The sequence below is a fragment of the Carlito syrichta genome, unplaced genomic scaffold (assembly GCF_000164805.1).
Source record: "Carlito syrichta isolate Samal-C Ts95f unplaced genomic scaffold, Tarsius_syrichta-2.0.1 Scaffold241276, whole genome shotgun sequence".
Lineage (NCBI taxonomy): Eukaryota > Metazoa > Chordata > Mammalia > Primates > Tarsiidae > Carlito > Carlito syrichta.
The window spans coordinates 96,224-121,215 of NW_007185372.1; the positions used below are offsets into that span (position 1 = coordinate 96,224).

At 36.4% G+C, this 24,992-nt stretch overlaps 1 protein-coding gene across 2 annotated transcripts in view; it reads right to left on the bottom strand.

The window, feature by feature from the left end:
- Positions 1-625: 625 nt before the first annotated feature.
- Positions 626-24,992, bottom strand: part of AFTPH (aftiphilin) — a 72,178-nt gene continuing 47,811 nt past the window's right edge. Inside the window, exons 6-10 of one of the 2 annotated variants that reach the window (XM_008051877.2) lie at positions 22,214-22,336; positions 15,544-15,604; positions 13,903-13,986; positions 9,533-9,656; positions 626-1,758 (exon numbers count right to left, since the gene is read on the bottom strand). In XM_008051877.2, the coding sequence (XP_008050068.1) occupies positions 1,614-1,758; positions 9,533-9,656; positions 13,903-13,986; positions 15,544-15,604; positions 22,214-22,336 (537 nt within the window). In that variant the 3' untranslated portion in view covers positions 626-1,613. The remainder of the gene's footprint in view (positions 1,759-9,532; positions 9,657-13,902; positions 13,987-15,543; positions 15,605-22,213; positions 22,337-24,992) is intronic. The other variant, XM_008051878.2, reaches the window with a different exon arrangement.

The following is a 24,992-nucleotide window of genomic DNA, read 5'->3' on the forward strand; positions in this document are numbered from 1 at the left end:
TTCTCTCACCTTCATCTCATGCTGCTACCTTTTTTGGAAAGAAAAAAGTTCCTAGCCGGGCTCGGTGGCTCAGCCTGTAATCCCGCACCTTTGGGAGGCTGAGGTGAGTAAAATGCCTGAGCCTGCAGGTTCGAGACCTGCCTGGGCAACTTGGCGAGACCTCATCTCTACAATAAATCAAAATGAGCCGGGCGTGGTAGTGTGCGCCTATAGTTCCAGCTACTTGGCAGGCTGAGGCAGAAGGATCGCCAGAGCCCAGCAGGTCGAGGCTGCGGTGGCCAGAAGCGGCCACTGCATTCCAGTCTGGGTGACTGAATGAGACTCCAACTCAAAAAAAAAAAAAGAAAGAAAAAAGTTCCTTACAAATCTCTATTTAACCATGCCAATATTCTGATGAAGATATTTTGTAATAAATCTGGGATTTTATGATCTCTTATTCTGTATAAAAACTGCTACTAACAGTACTGATCTAACTTATAGGCCACATTCTAATTCTTCCTGATTTCAACATAGTAGAAGCCCTACCAAATGATTTGCCCTGGACCAAAATACATTAATACTGAATAAAAGTTCATGCCCAGCTCATTACTTTTTTCCTCAGATACCAAAGTACAAAGACACAAAGTTACATTTCTTTTAAATCATTTTATTTTTGTGTAAGCTAAAAGGAAATTTACACACTGAAATCTCAAAAGACCTTGGGCATGCACATTAACCTTGTTAGAGGTTCTTCTACATGTCTCTCTTTTTTTCCATAGGAATTTCCCCAAACATTTAAAACCCATAGTTTTCACTGTATATACAGTCTAAACCATAGCAATCTATGATTATGTCATTTTACACTGTGCAAAATCCTCAAAAAAATAGTGGTACAATAGAACAAAAAAAATCAGTAACAAGTAAATTTCATTGTAAGACATTCATATTATTTGGTCCTTCTCCAAATTAAACTGATTTAAAATAGACACAATCTCTTTAAACCCCTCCAATCAAGTTCTGACAATGATCCATATCCTATGGCAAAAGGGTAATCGGTGAAGTACCTTGCAAAAGGTCAAACAGCAATATGCCAGATTGAAAAGAATAAAAAAGAGCCCACAAATGTTAACAGAAGCCAGATCTGAAACAAACCCATCACACACAAAATTAAAAAAAAAAATTAAACAGGGACTTTGGAGCTTATTTATGACAGCAAAAGTAATTTAACATATGATATGGAAAATTAAAAGGACATTCAATGCAATCTGAAAAGACTGAAGGGGAGTTCACAGACAGTGGAGATTTGAGTTTTTTTCTTTTTTTTATTTCAAAAGTTTTGTAAGAAGGACACCACCAGTGTATTTCACAAAGACATAAATGTATACACCCCAGCAACACAAAAAGAATAAATCTTCAAAAATGTTCACCCCCGATTATTTACATTTTTCTAATATAAATTTAGGACTTCAGTATGTAAATAAATATACATTACTATGTATACCTTTCTAGTGCGGCTTACCAACAAATCAGCTGAACTGGAATTTTTTTTTTTTTTTTTAATTAGAGCAGGTATGGTTTTGATGGTAAGGAAGGGGTGGAGAAAAACAACTGAAACTGTCCAATCCACATCAGTGTCAGTCTGCTTTTTCTTGGGAGCTTGTGGAAGGTGTTAATGTGGCTGGGAACATCAACACCTTGGCATGCATGAATGTTAAGTCGGGAAGGCTGGCGATCACCTTGACAGCTTCTTCACTCAGGTGCTCTTCTCTTTTCGGTTTTCTATTGACAAATGAAGAAAGACAACTGTGTTAATGTGACTTTGCTACAGGTCAAATGGGAGAAAATCCTCTTTCAAGGCAGGCAGCTAGCAATCTGTAGGGACTTGAATCTTTTTTCCTCTGCTGGTTCCTGGATCTTACAATATTTTTGTGTAGTGTGCTTTCTGCAAGAGCACCACATGGCATACTTACGTATGTTCATTAAAGCTAGGCATGTATGTAAGACATTCACATGTACACCTGCACGGGTGCATTCTGTACTTAAGGATACAAGCATCTACTCAGGCATCATTTAAAAATGTTATTAACCAGAAATATAATACCAAAGCCCTAATAACACTCCAGCCAACTGGATTTCCCCATCCCCCTGTGAAACTACCAAAATTGCCTCAAATTAAAACAAAGTATGTCTAGGGCAAGGCTTTTAAAGCCATTTTAACCTCAGGCTTTATTTATCCCCAACAGAGAATTCCAGGAGATAAAGTCCTCAGCTCAAACACACCCAGCCTCAGCCCTGTCAGATGTAGCCAGCAGGTCCCAAAGCAGAAGCAATAGGGCTGACTGCGGCTGTCGAAGACAGATGTGAACAGGAAGAACTCTGTGAGGAAAATATCTAAATCCTATGGGTCTTGTAGATGAAGACACTGGCTCCGGATATAAGAAGTAGGCAGTAGGGTGCCTAGCACAGATAGGAACACACCAATGACCCAGGTTTTCTCAGTGGTAAGCTGGAGAAAATGCCAAATAAGTCTCAAAGGTGGCCAAAAAGGAGCACATATTTGCAATCCAAACTGCATTTTTTTTTTCAGGATGTTTAAAACATATGTTAAATATATTGAAGGAACTGTTATAGTCATACAGATGATTAATTTTAGACCAAAGGTCATTTAAAACTCTTCACTATAAAAAGCCCAGTTCTCGTTTGTGGTAAAGGATGGCTAGTGCTCTCTCAGATGGGACACAAGTTGTTTTTTCCCCCTACATGTTTCGTATGTCCTTGAGATGGGGAACAGGCAGTTAGGAGGTGAAGCAAGAAAGGGCGGATAAATGCAGGTTTTTATCTTATACCTAGCCTTTTGTCTGTTGCTACTTGTCTTTGAATCCAGGCTGAAATCAAAAGATTTTATAGAATCAATGAAAAATCCAACCATAGACTTTAGGACCAGCAGGGAAACCGCTTCAGGTATCTTAGCAGATCAATCAATACTCAATCAGTTCTAGAGTTTCCTACAAGAATGGAATAGCACTTCAAATTTTTTTCTGATTATATCTCCATTTTTAATTGAACTTAAATGGTAGCAAAACTATTAGGTGGATGTTTGATGGGGAACTGGACATCTGCATCATTCCAAAGAAAAACGAGACACGTGACTTGCTAGTCTCAAAGTGACAACTGGAGCTAATGGAAAAGATCAGCCTCTTACCAATGGTTGACTTTAGCATCACTAACAATGGAGTCAACCAGATGTTAGGATCTTCTGATGTGCTGTAGCACCTACGATATATTCTAGCCAAAATGTTGACCCTGAATTCTGCAAGCCTGTAGATATAATTTTAATTCACAGGAAATTAGAAAAATACAGAACACAATAAACACTACTTGAAGGAAGCAGAGAAACAAATCCAGAGCTTTTAGGACATTCTGCAGGACAACAGGACTGGTCTTTTTAACAAGCTAGTATTATTACATAGAAAATAAACAAAAGGGATGAGGGAGATATGCTAGGTTAAGTCAGGTACAGTAGTCTTGGATTTTATACATACAGAGTCTCATTCTGTCACCTAGGCAGGAGTGTAGTGGGGCATGCTCACAGCCACGACAGCCTCGAACTGCTGGGCGCAGGTGATCCTTCTAACTCAGCCTTCCAAGTAGCTGGAACTATAGGAGCTCACTGGCTAATTTTTAAAAATTTATTGTAGAAATGAGGTTTCACCAAGTTGCCCAGGCTGGTCTTGAACACTGGGGCTTGGGCAATCCTTTCACCTTTGTCTCCCAAAGTGCTGGGATTATAGGCATGAGCTACTGTGTCTGGCTAATACTAGTTTTTACAAAGCCAAGAGAAAGGATGCTGTTGAAAAAATCTGAATATAGCCTGGGTAGTAGATAAAATGAAAACTCACTGAAACTGACAGATGAGATTACGGACTACAAGAGTAGGTTCCATTCGGTATGGACTATAAAAATCTCATTTTTGGTTTTTTATTTTTATTTTTTTTTTAGTTGGAGTCTCACTCTGTCGCCCAGACTGGAGTGCAGAGGCCACTCCTGGCCACTGCAGCCTCGACCTGCTGGGCTCCGGTGATCCTTCCGCCTCAGCCTTCCAAGTAGCTGGAACTACAGGCGCGCGTTACCACACCTGGCTAATTTTTTTTGATTTATTGTAGAGATGAGGTCTTGCCAAGTTGCCCAGGTGGGTCTTGAACCTGCAGGCTTAGGCAATCCACTCACCTCAGTCTCCCAGAGCGTGGGATTACAGGTTCGGTATAGACTATAAAATCTCATTTAAAAAAAAAAAAAAGTGTATTGTTTGCATAGGGAAAGACTGAAAAGAATAGGTACTAAGGAGTTTTAGTAATCTGAATGGTAAGAATGTGATGCTTAAAATTTTTTGTATTCTAATTTCCTACAATATACCTTACTGTTTCTATAATGATTAAAAGTTATTTAAAATAGTAACAAATAAAATAGCACCGAAACGGACTTTCCTATTTGTGGAATGCAGTTTGGATATGGAAAAGGAGAACAAGAAAGAAGCTTTTATCCAAGGAATTATGTTGTTTAATTGAGATGGGAGTTTGCTATGCTGCCCAGAATGGTTTCGAACTCCTGGCCTCAAGTGATCCTTCCACTTTTAGTCTCCCAAAGTGCTGGGATTACAGGTGGGAGTCTGCCTGGCCCCAAGAAACCATTGAAAAAGATGATTCTAGGGTTTTTACCAATTGCCTTATTTAAGAGGTACTACCTGGAGCCCTCTAAAGTTGTATTAATGTTTTAAAATAAAGACAAGTTTACATAGTTTATGCATTTATCTGTAGTCATTGTGCATTGATGTGAGCTTGTCTCCTTAGAATACAGGACGTAAATGCTTGAGGAGATACCATATAAAAAATTAATTCAAAAGATCAAAGGCCTAAATTTAAGAGTTAAAACTATAAAACTCTTTGAAGAAAACCTAGGTACAAGTCTTTATATCTTGAATTAGACAATGGCTTCTTAGATATGACAACTAAATCACATGCAACAAAAGAAAAAATATATACTATAAATTAGAATTCATCAAAATTAAAAATTTTTGTGCCTCAAAGCATACTATCAAGAAAGTAAAAAGGACAACCTGAAGAAGAGGAAAAAATATTCGCAAATCACATATCTGAAGAAAGGTTTAGTATCCAGAATATATAAATAAATATATCTTACAACTTAACAATAAAAAGATGAATTATCCAATTAAAAAATAGGCAAAATGAATAGACATTTCTCCAAAGAAGATATACAAATGGTCAAAAGGCACATAAAAAGATGCTCAACATCATTAACTATCAGGGAAATGAGACAATAAGATACCACTTCACACCCACTGAGATAGCTATAACAAAAACCCAGACAATAACAAGTGTTAGTAAGAATGTGGAGAAATTGGAATGCTCATAACATTATTGGTAGGAATGTAAAACAGTGCCATCACTTTGGAAAAGTTTGGCAGTTCCTCAAAAAGTTAAACATAGAGTTACCATATGACCCAGCAATTCCACTCCCAAGATAACTGAAAGCATTTATCCACACAAAAATTTGAACACAAGTGTTCACAGCAATAGTACTCATAATAATAAAAAAATGAAAATGGCCCAAATCATCAATTGGTTAATGGATAAGCAAAATGTGTTATTTCCACACAATGAGATATTATGCAGCCAAAAAAGGGAATGAAATACTGATACATGCTATAACATGTATGAACTTGAAAATATAATGCAAAGTGAAGGAAGTCAGGCACAAAAAGCTGCCAATTGTAGGATTCCATTTATATGAAATAACCAGAATAGGCAAATCCATTGAGACAGAAGGCAGATTAGTGGTTGTCAGGGACTGAGGAAAAGGAGGGATAGGGAGTGATTGCTAATGGGTACAGGGTTTCTTTTTGGAGTGATAGAAATGTTCTGGAATTAGACAGTGATAATGGTTGCACAACCTTGTGAATATTTTAAAAATCAGGGAATTATAAACTTGAAGGGTGACTTTTATGGTATGAATTACATCTCAATAAAAAGACCAGAAAAAAAAAAAAAAGAAAAGAAAAAGATCGATTCCTTTTGGAACTAGTTCTTTGGTCTAAATACACTTCAGTTAGAGGTCTATAGCTACTAACCAGCTGGCCACCCACTGACTTAGATTAGGAAGTAATTTTTCTCCATATTAGGAAAGGTAAGCAAGCAGATGGAACTATTTTAAAACTAAGAAGTTACTTTCACAACCTGTGTACTGAAAGAGAAGAGCACATGTAAGTTCCCTGACTTAGAAAAGGCCCTTAGAAAAAGTACAGGATGTTGTTTGTTTCATGTCAGATTTCTCTACCTTGACCACTGTTTCTTAACCTCTTCTTACCCTACAGTTCACCAAAATGCTTTTTTATTCTATCTTCTGTGAATGTCAATAGTCAAGATTTTGCTAAGCTTTACTTTCTGCAGTTTACTTTATTCAAAACAAAAAGAAAAATGAAACAAAACCTAAAAAAAACCCCCCAAAATTGAAAATGCTTTCTGAAGTTATATATGCCACATACTTGTCTCTTCTCTGTACAACTGAAAATCTCTCATTAGGATATTTTTCAGCATTTTAAGAATCTAAATACTTATGGTAAGAAGTGTGGATATTTGTACTTTTTATCATTTTAAAATAATATACATTTCTCAAAACAGAAAATACAAAGTTGGCAACTTGTTCTCTTTTCAATTTATTTGGTTTTAAATATGATGTTGGACAGATACTAGAGAGTAACTCAATACAGTTATAACACTGACGCCAAGATACATGCTGTAGTTTTAGTTCACTTCCTAGTAATAGAGAACAAGGAAAAAAATGAAAATAATTTTTTTTTTGAGTTGAAGTCTCACTCTGTCACCCAGGCTAGAGTGCAGTGGTACACTCACGGCCACCACAGCCTTGGCCTCCTGGGTTCAGGTGATCCTTTCGCCTCAGCCTTCCAAGTAGCTGGAACTAAAGGCATGCACCACCATGCCCAACTAAAATTTTGAGTTATTGTAGAGATAAGGTCTCTCCAAATTGCCCAGGCTGTTCTTGAACCTGTGGGTTCAGGCATTCTTTTCACCTCAGCCTCCCAAGGTGCTAGGATTATAGGCATGAGCCATTGCACCCGGCCTGAAAATAACTTCTTAAAGTGATAGGGGCTGGAAAAGTTCCCTGATATATAGTATGTTTCAATGATGAATTAAATAGAAAAAAAAAAAATTAGAACAAGCAAGTTAACAATGTAGTTTAGAGCTCCTCCTAATGGCACAAAGTGAATTTTCGTCATTGGGCTTACAAAACTCTACTCAGGTACTTTGTTTTGATCAGTGAGACTGCAGGGCAAAAAAGGCGAGGCAACAGTAGGGTTATCCCAGAAAGGACTTTCCTAAAAATAGCAGGGGAAAGTCCAAACAATAAAGCATTTTTAAAAAGTCAAATGTGCACTAGCTTTTAGTTAACATATATAGAAAAAGTAGATGAGAAATTTGTATGAGAAGAGTTTCAATTTGAAGAAATATTTGGAAAAAGAATAAATTAGAAAGCAAGAAAAAAAAAAATCCACAACAGCTATAAGGCTGCAAGTAGGTTCATTTAATAGGAGGCTGTGGCAGTGCCAGGGAGCAAATTACAAAACAATGGAGAAAGCGTACACACCAACAAGGATGTGCATGCTTCAGATCCACTGGAAAAGCTAAGGATGTCTTCAGTCAAGATGAATAAAAATAGTTTTTCATAATCATAAACATTAATAGTATTAATACATATCTGTTGAATGAATACAGTATGTTTCAATGATGAATTAAAAAGAAAAAATTAGAACAAGCAAGTTAACAATGTAGTTGCACACAAAATTTAAAAGACAATGTGATAACTCAAGCTCAAGTTTTAATACAGATAAACATTTTTTATTCACAAGGAAAAAAACTTTTTAAAATTGATGATTTTCTACAGAATTGATTTACACTTGATCTTAGCCAAGAGGCTGAGAAGCAATAGAAGAACTGATTTAATAGAAAAATTTAACATTTGATCGGCATGTATTTATTCAGGAGAAAGAGTTATAATAGGTCTAAGTGGGCAACTGATTTCTACTTTAAAATGTTGATGGATGGGGTCTGGGGGCTCACACCTGTCATCCTAGCACTTTGGGAGGTTGAGGCAGGAAGACTACTTGAGCCCAGGAGTTCAAGACCAGCTTGAGCAACTTAGCAAGACCAAAAATAAAACTAGCCAGGTATGGTAATGCCTGCCTGTAGTCCCAGCTACTTGGGAGGCTGAAGCAAGAGGATTACTTGAATCCAGGAGGTTGAGGCTATGGTGAGCTTTATTTGTGCCACTGCGCTCTAGCCTGGGCAGCAATGAGAAGCCCTCCACCCAAAAACAACAACAACAAAAAACAAGCTGAGGGATCATGGATTTGGGACAGTATTTGCTCGTATCCCAGCAATCATTCTGGTTCATAATGATTACTCTTTATCAGGAAGTTATGGTTAACATGTCAGCAATGGATTACCAGGCATGGTGGCTCATGTCTGTAATCCCAGCACTTTGGGAGGCCAAGGCGAGAGGACTGCCTGAGTCCAGGGGTTTGAGACTTTGAGACCAGCCTGGGCAACTTGGTGAGATCTTGTCTCTATAATAATTTTTTTTTTTTTGAGTTGGAGTCTTACTCTCACCCAGACTGGAGTGCAGTGGCAGTTCCCGGCCATTGCAGCCTCAATCTGCTAGGCTCTGGCGATCCTTCTGCCTCAGCCTTCCAAGCAGCTGGAACTACAGGCGCGTGCTACCACACCCGGCTAATTTTTTGATTTATTGTAGAGATGAGGTCTTGCCAAGTTGCCCAGGCGGATCTCGAACCCGCGGTCTCAGGCAATTCACTCACCTCAGCCTCCCAGAGCGCGGGATTACAGGCTGAGCCACCGAGCCTGGCTATAATAACTTTTCAAAAAATTAGCCAGGCGTGGTAGAGTGGGTGTGTGGTTCCGGCTACTTGGAAGGCTGAGGCAGAAAGATCACCTGAGCGAGCAGGTTGAGGCTGCAGTGGCCATGAACATGCCAATGCACTCCAACCTGGGCGACAGTGTGAGACTTCAACTCAAAAAAAAAAAAGCAACGGATTATACCAGTGTTTAACCCAGAGGTAAAAGGATTAGCCTAGGTAACTCTAGGAGTATGAAAATGGATTCCCAAAGATGATCTTCTCAGTAATTACGAAGGGAAATGGAGAGTGTTTCTACATGGCTTTATAATCACAATACTTGGAATTATTTTCTATAAAGTAGGGTTAAAAAAAAAAGAAAACTACATGTAAGCCCTTTCTAGTTTCTCATGAAATAACTGATCTCATGACGTTCATAATTAAATATAATGGGATACATTTTTCTGGACTTAGGCATCTACCAGCTTTTATAAATATAAAGTGAATTTTAATATAATACACTAAATACTACCAATTTATGTGCTTTTCCCTTTGGGCTGTTTTAACTCAGGATTCAAAATTAGAGTGGAATTAACACTAACTGTTTACCTGGTTGATGTGCTTGTCTTCTCTACTGTGGACATGAGTCTTGCAAATGCATCAGTCACTTTGAGGCTTGAGGTGGAGATTTCCAGCTTAGAAGTTGTTAACTCATACAACTCTGGATCCACACCTTATAGTATAAAATGATAGTCAGTGATGGCAAGCTGCAATGGGTTACCCAGTTAGCCACAATCCAAGATGCAAAAGGCAATATTCTGTAAACATCTGAGTCTTTTAAAGGCCCAACATATCTCTTTAGAAAACTATAATATTACATTTATTTTTAAAATTATAGACCCCACTTTTAAAAGTTTTTATAAACAAGAAAATACTTTTAAAATTCCACTTTGGAATAAATATATTCTTAATTAATCTAACAGATGTCACCCAAATACTTCTAAAATTTCTGGATGCTATAAAAAAAAAATCTTCCAGTTTTGGGTTCATTTGTGATATAAAAGCTATTAACTTTTTATAAATACAATGCATATAATTTGTTATATTATTCTATTTTTAAACTAACTGATTCACCTCATTTTTTGAACTTTCCTCTTCCCCCATATCCCTGAGCATTTTTTCTACATTGTCTGCTTCCATGGCAAAAGATTTAGAAGCTAATATAAAGTCTCAAACATGGTAAACGCTTTGGTTAGTTTAAATATATTATGATTACCTAAGAACATAAATTATTGCTCAAAGCATCAAATTATTACTACTAGTAAACATATATCACATTGTACTTTCTTCAGGTAAGAGGTGCAGAATCCAAAGTATTTTCAAAAAAAGTGAGTAAGAGCATTACATTTGGACAAAATGTAAGTTCTTGTTTCCAGGGTTCTATAGTCTCATATCTGAATCTGGTAGCCAACAGTACAAGTATCTTGTTAGAGAAATTTAAAAAGAAGCTGAGTTGGAGGATTAGATTTATTGCAAAAATCTATTTAAAAATTCCTTCCCAGCTGGTGTGGTGGCTCACACCTGTAATCCCAGCACTCTAGGAGGAAGAGGTGAGAGGACTGCATGAATCCAGGGGCTCGAGACCAGCCTGGGCAACTTGACGAGACCTCGTCTCTACAACAAATCAAAAAAATTAGCCGGGTGTAGTGGCGTGCACCTGTGGTTCCAGATACTGGGAAGGTTGAGGTGGAAAGATCGCCTCAGCCCAGCAGGTCGAGGCTGTGGTGGTCATGAGCGTGCCACAGACATGAGCCACCACACCATGACTCCAACTCAAAAACCAACCAAATAAATAAATATTCCTTTCCATCTGACTTCACTAAAATATAAATATTTCCAATGTAATATGAATTTATATTAAATAACAATGATGATCACAAACCACTGAAAAGAACAATTTAACATTTTATTTTTAATTTTTTTTCAATTAAATATTTTAAACTGAAGCTAAATTTGGATAAAAGATACTCAGATTTTAAAAAAAAGTTTTTAATCCTGCATTCTCCTTGCTACTAGCAAATTATTTGTGAAAAAACGGATATAATAGTAAAGCAGACTAAAGAAGAATGCTTTATAGCTTCTTCAGTTTTTACATATTATTTCTAAAAAGAACTCAAACACTTTGCAAGATCAGCAGATAAAGTTGTATGTAAATGCATGTATTTACATTAAAAAGTTTTGTCCTTTTAGGATATTTCAAGGTCAGTTAAAGAAAAAAAAATCAGAAACTGACTTCTACTAATAAACTTTGCAGATGTAAACACAGACCTCAGATGTTTACAGAAATCAAACAAGCAAAAGCGGTTTTACAGGTACAAAGTCCAACGAGGGAGGAAGGCTATAGAAAATGTATGTTGACTCTCCCAAGTTCTTAATATTTCATTAAGGTACAGTTTCAAAATATACTTAAAAAGGACTTTTCTTTGCATCTCTATAATAATATGGATTGCAATTAAAATGTAAAAAATTGTAAATGTCTGTAAAGGGACCAAATTAACCTCAAATACTTCCCTCTCCCACTGTTTAAGGCTAGATTCTCAGCAACTACAAAATTTAAGCTGATGTCTAATGTATAATGCAGAATAAGTAACTGCATTCTGACTGGGAACAGGAAAGTGCTAGTAAAAACTTAGTTGGGTTTATAAAATATTGGCTACTTGGCTATCAAACAATATAGTGGCAGATTAAAAAAGACAACAAAAGTCACTCTTGCCCCCAACCCAAATCAACCACAGCACCAAAAAACCCCAAAACTATGGTTAAATTTTTCAAAAACAAAAGAACTAATTACTATATACTAATAGTTGGAGAGTAACGTTTTAATGGAAGAGTGTGTTTTTTTTTTTTTTAACAGAACCTTAATGAGGCATAGTTTAGTTACATAACTAAAGCTAGCCAACCAAGTTCTATGCCAACCTCCTAAGTCTCACACACAAAATAATTAAATAACCGCAAGCTAAGACAGAATGACTTTCCCAGAAACAAGTCAGAAAAAGTGCAAGCAAGTGGTGAAATGGAATACTAAGGAAGGTGTTGATACCTGTAGCTTGATGGTAAGTTTTAACAAAACCCAATAGCAATAAAAAGAAGCCAAAGCAAATATACAGTAATCAAATTTATATAGCAGCTAGAGCATATTAATGAAAATACTGAACAAAAATATTCAAAAGGTTCCAAAGTAATGAGAACTGCATTTGACCATGCTGATTTCACTTCCATTACAGCTCTAAGCTTCTGAAACCGCTTGCTCTTCTTGCAGCTGTGTACACTGAGCCTGATTATCAGGTCATTTCTGTACTTCTTTATATAGCCAGGCTATTTGTGCTCCTATGGATGGTTTTTAAATGAGTTTGAAATGTAACCAAAAATTAAATTTAAACTAGGTTTTCAGGCATCCAAAAGAAAAACAGTGACCTCATTTAAATGATAATACAGCTTATGACAAAACAAAGCTGAGAGCAAATTTAAAATGGGAGCTTGATGGTTAATTCTTGGGAATACAGTAATAAGAAAAGTGATATATATGTTTTTGTTTTCCCCCCATTAAGTATTATAAAATGTCAGACAACTAATTAGTTCACCCAGGTCATTCCACAGATCAAATGTATTTAGAAGTAATTTAAGTAAATAGTATACAATATCAGTTTGAAGTCAAAACCAGACACAGATTGGTTTTTCATATGCTTGCAAAATTTTGGAAACAATGAACATGATAACCAGGAGCTTAGATGTGAGGAATTCAGTCATTTTATACCAAATGACCTTAGAACTTCCCTGTAGCAGAATCATATTTCCACAGACAGATCTCAAGACTGGGTCCCAGCTCACCCATATCTGACTGTTAGCCTCCCCCATCCACATCCCATCATGGGTCCTAGACTGTTGGAAGTGGGTGGCAGGATTATCTAGTGGAATGGATCAAAACCAGCACATTTTCAGGAACCAGGCTGGCTGTGAAACTGGCCATTAGTGGGAATAGAAAAGGTCCTCAACTAAGCATTCTGGGCATCGACATATATTGCACCCCAACAGTTTTCTGGTGATCAATGGTCATGATTACCAGATCACAAGTTGGGATGACAGGATTCATTAAAATCATATTAAATAAAATGTAAACATAAAAATGCCATTATAATTTTAATCTTTTATTCAGTTAGAAAATGACAAAGTACATTAGTCCTTTGGTCAATGAACTGAACTTTCGCAGGGCTGAACATTAACTTAACAGGCACTCCAGCAAGTTTTAATTTCTAGCTTTTAGTATCTCATAGCAATTATTTTCTACTATTCACTTTTGTAACATTGTTTTCCCCCCATGGAAAACTAACAGTATACTTTCTATTTAAGAGCTACATAAAAACAGCAATATTTCTATGTGGGTCTATATAACTAAGTGCTAGACGCCAACATTTTGGAACCTAATTATATATTTAGCCACACTAATAAACAACTAATTGAATGCTAAGATTTGTAAAGGTTATATTATTACAGGCACTACAATGCAAAGTCATCTTGGTGTACTAAAATATTCTTATATCTCTAAACTTGTATTTTTTTCAAATGGCTTTATAGAATATGCTTTTAAAAATAAGCATATAAAATATCACATTTTCCACTTAGAGGAAAAAAACAACAATAACAACCCTGCCTTTAACTGTCTAAGGACATTTGGGATGTTTTATTCCTAGAAACTACTTTCAGCTTTAAATATTACACTCTAAAAAAGTTTTCCTTGAAATACATTTCACATAAGTCATTTTGTATTCAGATACTAGAAAATAACAACAGATAGAAAGAAAAGTATTAAAAAGACATTACAGAGAATATAATCTACTTGTTTCCTTGTTTATAGGAAAGTCAAGTGATGTGGTCATGCTTTTAGTAAATAAACTAGAATTGTGGTTTAACACTCTGCTGACCTGGGATTGTGGTGCTGCTGCTAGAGCTACTGTCATCCACGGGCCCAAAGAAATCAAGGTTCAGAAGAGTGGAACCTCCACTAGCTTGAAATTCAGTGACCGTGTTGGTAGGCAGCCACACAGAAGGTAAGCCAAGGGAGGAGGGGTTATGTGTAAAAAGGGGTAAGACACACACTTGAACATGCAGGTTATAATTAGTAATCATTACACATTTTAAAAATCAACATTAAAACAATGTGTACAGTATTAGTTTTTCATCACTAAGGACATTTCTAAAGTAACAATTTAATTCAATGTACATTTTCTCATGTACAATGTAAAGAATGTAACACTTAGTAAGGTCTTAAGTTAGGAGTTCAGTTCTTTCAATCAAAACTGGAAGCCATACTGGAATAACCAAAAGGAAAGCATACCCGTTAAAGGGAAACAATACTTTAATCTCAACCCAACATTAAATCACTTTACATGCCCAAATCAATCTCTCATGTTAGTAATGTGTTTCTAATTAATGATTCTTTTAAAAAATGACAAAGTTGTCAGTTTCAGGACACGCACTAATACGTTAAATAGCTTAAAATAACATAATAAGGAATGTCATAACTGCCCTACCCTGATGTGCAACCTCAAGCTGTACTGTTCCCCTTTAACTCTGAAACAGTAACCAGAAATTGAATACATTTTTAAGAAGTTGTTTGTTAATAAAAAGCACGATGATTTGACTGAAGACACCAGACAACAGCAAAAGGTGCATCCAGGCTTTCCTTCAGCACTATGTTATTCAATTGGATGCTTTCCAGATATCCTAGGGAACCCCCCCTCCAAAAGGCAAAGCTACAGAGGGTTTTAGACAATGGCAATGACAACTGCCATTTAGACAATGACAGGTGTTTTAGACAATGGCTCAAACAACTTAAGAAGCACAAAAAGTAAGAGCAATGATATCTTGGAGTCCACTTAAAACTTGTGGTGTCAACATTAGCAACACTAGCATTGTATGCTATTTATTTTAAAGACCCCCACATTACTGGAATAAGTTATTCCCTTTTCAGGATTTTCTTTTGAAGCCATAAGTGAAACCAATTATTTCTGGAACTGCCCACTAGCATTTGAAGATAAGTTTTAGAAAAGGATCATGAAAATCATTCAGTTTTTATTTGCATATAAGTGCACTATAAAATATTATTAAATCTGAAAACTACTTTGAGTCAATAAATATGGATCTATCTGCACATTGTTTTTGGTTAAATAATTGTGCTTTGTGCTTTGAAGCCACAAGACTTTGCATCCAAGAAAATTCCACAAATTAAAACTACAGAAAAAAATTCAAGTAGTTTGTTCTAGCTAAAATGTCATTTAAATTATCTAGATATTTGTAAAAAATAAGAAGCTTATTTTTGACTTAAGATAAAGAAACAAATTTTACCTTGCTACTATTACCTATATTTGGACATTAATACTGTTGATAATAGTAACGCTGGTTTCTTGAGTAATTACTATTCAGAAAGAAAGCCTGAATTTCCAAAGATAAGAATAAGAAGTTATGTTTAAACAAAAAAGGAAATCAGCAGAGAGAAGTTTGTCTGAACTTTGTAGCTTTCTTAACTCTAGCTCTGGTGCTAGAGGCTCTACGGAGAGACGTACCATCTAAGGGGTTAGTAAGGCCACTGCTACTCCAGTCAAACTGGACGGGTGGTAGAGACTCCTAGAGTTGGAAACCAAAAAATCAAAATTAATCAGTACAGGTTGTAGCAATGTAAAGAATCTTTAAAGAAAAAAAAAAAACTATTTTAGCAAGATCATTAGGCAACAAGGTACCCAAAGACAAAACTGGATAATTTACAATTTCAGAAGGTTACCTGAAAATATTAACATAAACTGAAATTGCAAAATCATAAACAGTATAGGTTCATTGACATTTAAAAAGTCGTATCTGGGAAATGAAATTATCTTTATGTTTTCAAACAGAAGTATAAACTGAATCTACATCAAGATGTCAATCTATTCTCAAATCATGATTTAAACTATTGGCTTGATTACAATCAAGTACTAAACTATTAAAAAACTTCACTGACTTTTTTTCACTGAGTGATTAACTTTATTTTGAATGACTAACCACCTCAAGTTTCTTAATAGATAATATAATAGATAATATAATGCAATGGAGAAGGTACCATACTGAAAGTAAGGAGATTTGGGTTATTCAAGATAAGAGTAACCATGAAGCAACTAGTAGTGTGACCTTACACAATTCAGTCAATTTGGTTGGTTTCCTTATATATACAATAAGAACGTTTAAAGTCCAAAGTTTCTGGTTTTTTCACAATATTCTAAATATTGAAGGAAATTATGGGTCAATAAAAGAGCCCATACTTTTAAACTTTTGATTTAAAATATATATTTTAATCGATTTTTCTAACTTAGAAATTACTTATCAGATACGAGAATTTAATTTTTGTGTTTCATTCTTGTGCAGGAGCCATGTTAATCTTCTCTGTACTGTGCCAATTTTAGTATATATGCTGCCAAAGTAAGCAGAGATTTTTTTTTTCCTTGAGACAGAATTTCCTTGGCCTCTCAAAGCTCTTGAATTTCACCTGTAAGGCGCTGCATCTGGCCCACAATTTAATTTCTACATTAATACACTAAGAAGGATACTCAGAATTGATTTGACTATCCTAGGTTTTAAATTTTATAACTGCCAAACATACAGAGATAAAATAAGCAAATGGTAAATAGAACATGGAAGGTAGTACAAAAACTTTTTAAAATGAGCATTCACACTTCACTAAAAATATTGTTATAAAAAAATTGGTGGCTTTGTTGTTTCTTTTTCTTCTTTCGTTTTGGGAGTAGTGCTGAAATAACCTGTGTTTTATTAGACTTTTAGTATCAATGTGTTGTCTTCTTTTTTGGGTATTGCTTATCACTATGTTTTACTGTAAGGTAGGCACTATTAAAATTTTATACTCGTTTTTTTCTAGTTAGGTAAAGCCACTCACTGTTCCCTATAGGAAAGGAGCATGAATCAGTTATTTTTGAAAGTGTAATCCCATGAAATTATGATACAATTATGTAATATAACTGGGATACTAATGATAGGTAAATTAATACAAATAGTCTCCTCAAATGAGGTCCAGGCTGGAGGGTAAGGTATAAATCAAGCAAAATGATAATATTAGTTAGCATATGGCAGGGGTAAGGGATGGTTGGGGAGAGAGTTTACTATTAAGGGTGTTCTTTGTGATGAGGGAAGAGCTCTGCATTTTGACTATGGTGGTGGATACATAAATCTATCTATGTGATAAAATGATAATGAACTATTTATACATATTGTACTAATGTCATATTCCTTGTTCTTATATTGTACTATAATTATGTAAGATGTAACCATGGGGGAAAGTGATAAAGGGTACAAATAATTTCTCTGTACTGTCTTTGCAACTTCCTGTGAATCTATAATTATTTCAGATAAAAATTTAAAAAAGCTGATAAAAACCTACTTTTTTAACCTATCTGGCATGACTAATAGATATTTAGAAAAGATGTTTGTGAGCTCTAAGCATTCCAGCAGATTCAACTTCTCTACCTTTAGATCGGTGAAACCTTTAGTCATGTTCAACACTGAATGGATTAAAAAAAAAACAAAACCCTAGATTTATGCAGAAACAAAATTTCTGGATAAATGGAGCAAGCTCTTCCATTAACATGTTCTACCTAAATGATGTCAAGTAGCAGGTGCTTAGAAATATTTCAGTGATTTGCTGAAAATTTAGCTTCTCATATAGGTATATTAGGTATTCTGAAGACATACACAAAATTATAATAATGAGGTGCTAAAAACAAATCAACATTTTGTGGAAATGAAGATGAAAAACAGGATACCTAAGCAACAGAGGCCAATAACATTCAAAAGTATGGCAGCTCAAAGAGAAAGTACTAGGATGAAGCATTTTAAAACAATTTGAAGCAATGTGGCATGAAGTACTACTGCAGAGACAAAAACACTAAGGAAATATGGTCATAATAAAAAAGACAAAAAATGGAGACTGGAGACAGAAAACTTTGATTCTAGTCCTAGTTGTACTACTGATGTATATTTTTGGGTAAATCACTTAGCCTTCCCAAATATGTTTTCTTTTGTAAAGAAAGGAGCATGGCACTTGATAATCATTTTCTTCTTTTGGCTCTAAAATTCTGATTCACTGCCGGGCTCGGTGGCTCAGCCTGTAATCCCGTGCCTTTGGGAGGCTGAGGTGAGTGGATTGCCTGAGCCCGCGGGTTCGAGACCCGCCTGGGCAGGCAAGACCTCATCTCTACAATAAATCAAAAAAATCAGCCGGGCGTGGTAGCATGTGCCTGTAGTTCCAGCTACTTGGAAGGCTGAGGCGGAAGGATCGCCAGAGCCCAGCAGGGCTGCAATGGCCGGGAGCGACCACTGCACTCCAGTCTGGGCGACAGTGAGACTCCAACTCAAAAAAAAAAAAAAAAAAAAAAAAATTCTGATTCACAACTAGAATATTCACATCAAGTAGCCTAAAAGAAGTTGCTAGTCATGACTAGCAATGAATAATGTGTGGTTTTTACATAGAGGGAAATCAGTAATGGTACCATGAATGGTTTGACTTTGAAAGTGGATAAAATTAAAAAAAAAAATTTTAGCCGGGCACCGGCTCAAGCCTGTAATCCCAGCACTTTGGGAGACAGAGGTGAGAGCACTGCCTGAGCTCAGAGGTTTGAGACCAACCTGGGCAACTTGATGAGACCTCGTCTCTACAATAAATCAAAAAATAGGTTGGGCGTGGTAGTATGCGCCTGTAGTTCGACCTACTTGGAAAGCTGAGGAGGAAAGATTGTCTGAGCCCAGCAGGTCGAGGCTGCGGTGGCCATGAGCGCTGCCACTGGTCTCACTCCAGCCTGGGCAACAGAGTGAGACTCTGACTCAAAAAAAAAAATTAAAATAAAATAAAATAAAATAAAAGGTATAATTACTATTTTAAAGCTGTCTTTTCAGGTAAAAGTATCTTAGAAAAAAAATCATGAATAGTTACTAAATTCTAAGCAAGAGATGCAATGGTTGTAAGATTAATGAGTACAAGCCAAATTGGAAGAAAAACAAAACCTCAATGGATACCAAAAGTGGGGTAAAATAGAGACCCCAGGCTGGGCACGAAGGCTCAAGTCTATAATCCCAGGACTTTGGGAGGACGAGGCGAGAAGAATGACTGAGCTCAGGGGTTCGAGACCAGCCTAGACAACTGGGCGAGACCCCATCTCTACAATAAATCAGAAAATAGGCTGGGCATGGTAATACATGCCTGTAGTTCCAGCTACTTGGAAGGCTGAGGCAGAAAGAACGCCTGAGCCCAGCAGGCCGAGGGTGTGATGGCTGTAAGCCTGGGCAAGAGAATGTCTCCAACTCAAAAAAAAAAAAAAAGAACAGACAGACCCAAAGCATGCAGTCATAATGAGAATTATACAGCTATGCTGAGTTTGCAAGGCACCATTTGATGATGCCAAAAACAAACATGAAAGGAAGGTTTAGTATATGTTTTTTGTTAAAAACAATGAAGTACTGAACAGGTCTTTCATGACACATTTTGCTAAGCTTCTAGCACAAAAGTCTATGGCTATTTCATCCAAAAACTAGGACTAGTGGGAACATGTAAGTATTACTGCATGGCCAAAAAGTAAAATATAATATAAATGGCATGCCAAAAAATAGTGGTAAGAAACATCATTTTCTATAAAGAGAATCTTTACAATGCACTTCAGATGTTTGTTAAATATTTTAGACTGAGTCAGAGGTGTGAAGCCAAGCAAGGATCCTATAATTCTGTGATAAAAATCAGATATCTCAGCATAAATCCTAAATTAACACATGTTTTCAATTTTGTCATCTGGACTATTCTACAAGTTTATAATGAAATTATATAAGAAAGATAAGTTATGAGGTACGACTAGAATGAAATACATAACGAGACACAGAGGCAAAAATGACAGAAGACAGCTAACTCTAATAAAATAAGCAATAGTTTATGGGGTTGAAACATGTGGAAGTGGCTGGATGGAGAAGAAAGAGGGAAGGAGGCAAGCAAAACTAGTGACAAATGGTCTCAATAAGAAAAGCTCCATTTTCAATAAATGTACCAAGTAAATACTATCCTGGCTGGGCATGGTGCTCATGCCTGTAATCCCAGCACTCTGGGAGGCAGATTGCTTGAGCCCAAGAGTTGAGACCAGCCTGGGCAACATAACGAGACCTCTTTTCTACAAAAAATAAAAAAAATTAGCCAGGCATGTGGTGTGCTCCTGTATTCCCAGCTACTCAGGATGCTGAGGTAGAAGGGTCACCTAAGCCCAGGAAGTTGAAGCTGCTGTAAGCTGTGATTGTGAAGATCATGCCACTGCACTCCAGCCTGGGTGACATGGTAAGACCCCAACTCAAACAACAAAAATCAAAACACTTTTCTAATACTTAACACCGTAGGAATACAAATACAGATTGAGGCAGAAGTGGAAATGTGTTATGGGAAAGGAAATTTTGGAATATACAGGTCATAGATAGGGCAGGCCTGAGAGAGCAGCTGATAGCCAGAGGGCCTATTAGGACAACAAAAGTAAGGTAGCTAAGGGCAGATTCTACCTACTGAGACATTTTTTACCCCAGCCACCTTGTCTGTTGCTCAACCATCAAGGCCAGGCCTTGTAAAATACATTAGGACTCGCTGCCCAATTCAGTGCCAGTCATAGGCTGGTGTCAAAGTGATGATTTTCTTTTTTTTGAGTCGGAGTCTCACTCTGTCATCCAGGCTGGAATATAGTGACATGTTCATGGCCACCACAGCCTCAACCTGCTGGGCTTAGGTAATCCTTCTGCCTCAACCTTCCAAGTAGCTGGAACCACAGGCATATGCCACTACACCCGGCTGATTTTTTTATTTATTGTAAAGATGAGCCATGTTGCTCAGGTTGATTGCAAACCTGAGCTCAGGCAATTCTCTCGCCTCTGCCTCCCAAAGTGCTCAAAGTATATTTAAGCTATGCCCAAGTACAAACCACAGTAGTATACATAGCAATAGTAGATGCTTCTTGAAACACACTTGAAAGCATAGGACCTATGCTTTATACATTATTTTCTGAAGTATGTTCTTTAAAACACTAGTTCTGCAGGAGTTACAACTCCTCTTTCCTCTGATCCCTGCAGAAAAAGGTCCTATGGCCAAGTAAATTTGAGAAATTAATTAAAATGAAATAGGGTTATCTGCTTCAGGACTCTTCAAGTTCCTAATGTGTGTTTTGAATCCCCAAGGGTGGTTATGGGCATATAATATGAAGTATTTCCCAAACGAACTTTACCCTGAAACCATTCTTTAGTGGACCATCTCTGGGAATTAGTGTTCAGTGGAACACATATTTTGGGAAAGGCTGTCAAAACATACATTTTCTGTTAGGTACAATTAAAGATGATATTTAAGAAATGACAAATATGACAAGAATGTTTTAGGAATGTTAATGTTTACTTAAGTACTAATCTTCTAAAGAACAATGTTTAACAAGCACTGAGTCAGTTTCTAACTTGATATGCAAAGAGTAAGCAAGCCAAAATGGCCCATTTTCCCCAGATAAAAAGTGAGAAGGAAGACATTACATTAAACATATTAGAATGAAAAAAAAATTGTATTTAAATGTGCCAAGAAAGTAAAGAATAAGAAAGGTGAGATAGCTTTCTATTTTTCCTAATCCATAGACTGTTTTGGTAAAGGTCACATTTTCAACTTAAATAACAGTTTTACTCAAACTTTCAAAACAAGTTTTCAAGGCAATGAACACACCTAACTTAAACTTTACAAAATTTCACAGGATTTTAGGAAAAACATACAATAACAGACTTAAAGAGTTGGTATAAATGCAGGATTTCCCCCTTTTTGTTGAAAACCCAGCACTTACCAGATTTATGTCAATAATTATGATCATTACAATATTCAAACTGCAAGGGACTTTAGAGATACCTGTTTTAAATTCTTTGTTTTATAGGTCAAGAGGCTAAGGCCTGAACAGGTTTAAAAACTTACCTATAATCAATCACCCAGTTATCAAATTGTGCTTTTCTGTTTTTGAAAATTAAAGATAATTTGTTCATTATATCCCAAGGAATGTTAATTAACAATTAAAATCACAGCTATCATCAAATCAAGCTTTACAAATATTTTTAACACTAAAAGCTATATATTAAGAACAAAAGACTATGTCTGAATGTATGTATGTGTACATATATGTACAAACATACCTATATACATATAGACATTTTTACCTGAAATTGATCAGATGTACATGTGTTCATCTCTGGTGACATGGTTGCTGTCTGACCAATGGAAGCGATTTTTTCTGCAGCAGACAGTGGTTTCAATGGCTCCTTGGTAGGTTCTAACATACCCTGAAAATGGTATTTTAGCCATTAATTGGAGGAGAATACCAACCTATAAACTTTATAAGAAAGTTAATCAAGCAGGAAGAAGAAAAAAACTAGGTCGTTTGGAAAGCACTAAATGACAAAAAAGGAACTATTCTTTTTTTTTTGAGTTGGAGTCTCACTCTGTCGCCCAGACTGCAGTGCAGTGGCCGCTCCCGGCCACTGCAGCCTCAGCCTCCTGGGCTCAGGCGATCCTTCCGCCTCAGCCTTCCAAGTAGCTGGAACTACAGGTGTGCGCTACCACGCTCGGCTAATTTTTTGATTTATTGTAGAGATGAGGTCTCACCAGGTTGCCCAGGCAGGTCTTGAACCCGCGGGCTCAGGCAATTCACTCACCTCAGCCTCCCAAGGCGCAGGATTACAGGTTGAGCCACTGAGCTCGGCTAAAAGGAACTATTCTTAATTTTTTTTTTTTTAAGAGATGAGACCTTTGGAGTCCCTGGGACTACAGGTGAATACCACCATGCTCAGCTATTTTTTAATTTACAGACAATCTTAAAGCACTATAATGGGAACCATTTCATAATATCTGAAAAAAAGCAAGTTTCTGAAGTGAGACCTTTTTTTCCTTAAAATCAGACATTCTAAATTATATAGTTTTTACTGTCACATGAGAAAGGATAAGCACAGTTTGGGATGGGTTAGGGATAATACAACAATTTATCACAACCAAGCCCTAAGAATATAACACTTTTATGATGTATCAGACACTAAAATTGTGGGAAAGGGTACCCTTTATATACATTACAACATGGTGGTGCTTGGAGAAATAAGAGCTGATTCTAAAACATGTCATGACAACTATATCCTTCATTGTGGGCTTAGTGTTTGATCCTGATCTCTAAGGCACTGGAGAGCCTTTAGTACTTGGTTCCTTGGACTAGTGAAGCATATGCACACCAGTCCGATATGCACACACACACACACACACACACACACAAACACACACATACATATATATATTCCACTGGGTTTGTTACAAATCTAACACACTATTTGAATAAGAAAGATACTGAGAATGAGTGTATAAATAAAAAGGAAAAAAAATTGGTATTCTGCATCAATACTCTAACAAATTCAAAATGGTTAATAATCTAGGTTTGAGAAAAGCCAAGTTTTTACATGTTTTAAAATATCTGCAAAACTCTCAAAATATTTATCAATAAAAGGTTATATCCCAGACAAAAAAGTCACGCTTAAATAGAGAAAAAAAAACAAACAAACCAAAGCTGCAAAGTCAGTAATGTTAGAATCTGTAAATTTCCAAAAAGTTTTCAGGAAAATTCTTGCTCTCAATAAAATAGAACATAAGCTAACTAAAGCAATTTGCAGAATCAATTCTTAGCAACAGTACACATGAAAGGCTTTAATCTAACAGCTAGAAAAATGGAAATAAGTTCAAGGTCTAACTCAACACCATATACATTATATAGGCCCTCTAGTGTGCCCTTATGCAAAGAGATAATTCATATGGCAATTACTAGTCTCAGCCAAGTTTTCTAATTTTAACTATCACTTAAGCAGTGATTCTCAGACTGTGGATCCCAATCAGCAGCTCCTGTACTACCTGGGAACTTGTCAGATATGCATATTCTCAAGTCCTTCCCCAGAACTACTGAATAAGAAAATCAGGGGTGGTGCTTAGCAATCTGTGTTTTAACAAGCTTTCCAAGTGCTTCTGATGTACATTAAGGTTTGAGAACAAGTGACTTAAGAGCATTTCAGGCACTATTTGTCCAGATGAAATCAAAAGATTATTCAACATCTCATATGTGTAGAGTACCATGAAAAAAATGCAGGTATAATTAAAACTTGATATTAAAAAGTTTCTAGGCCAGGTGTGGTGGTTTGCATCTATAACCCCAGCACTTTGGGAGGCCAAGGCGAGAAGACGGCCTGAGCCCAGGGTTTTGAGACTGCCCCGAGCAACTTGCTGAGAGATCCTCTCCACAAAAAAAAAAAAAAAAAAAAAAAAAAAAATAGCTGGGTACGGTGGCACGCACCTGTGGTTCTAGCTACTGGAAGGCTGAGGCAGAAGGATCACCTGAGCCTAGCAGGTCAAGGCTGCAAGGCTGCAGTGGCTGAGTATGCCACTGCATTCCCAGCCTGGGTGATAGAGTGAGACTCTAACGCCAAAAAATGAATGAATGAATGAATAAATAAATAAGTAAAAATAAAAAAAGTTTCTAAATGAAAGACGTCACAAAGATGGAGGAAAGAAGACACATTTATATTCACTATATAAACTTTTGTATTAAGGTTTATAGAAATAGTAAAATTATTACTAATGCTATAATTAAGGTTTAAAAACTATAGTGTGAGCTTTATCCTCTAACTTCTCACAAACCTCAAAGAACTGGCTAATGTGCTAAGGCTAGACATAAGTATTAGTAGGTCACTGTCCCCAGTATGCTGAATGAAAGCTCCTATAATTAAATTCCTAGTTCCTACTCAGAATATGATAATAATAACATCAACCACCTCTGGAGTGCTACTCCTTGAAAAAAAAAATCCAAATAACCAAAGAACTAAAGAAATGTTCTGGATTATACTGTATTTACCTACAGCAGAAGAGTGCAGGGATCATCAAGGTATTTTTTTTTTTTTTTTTTTTGAGTTG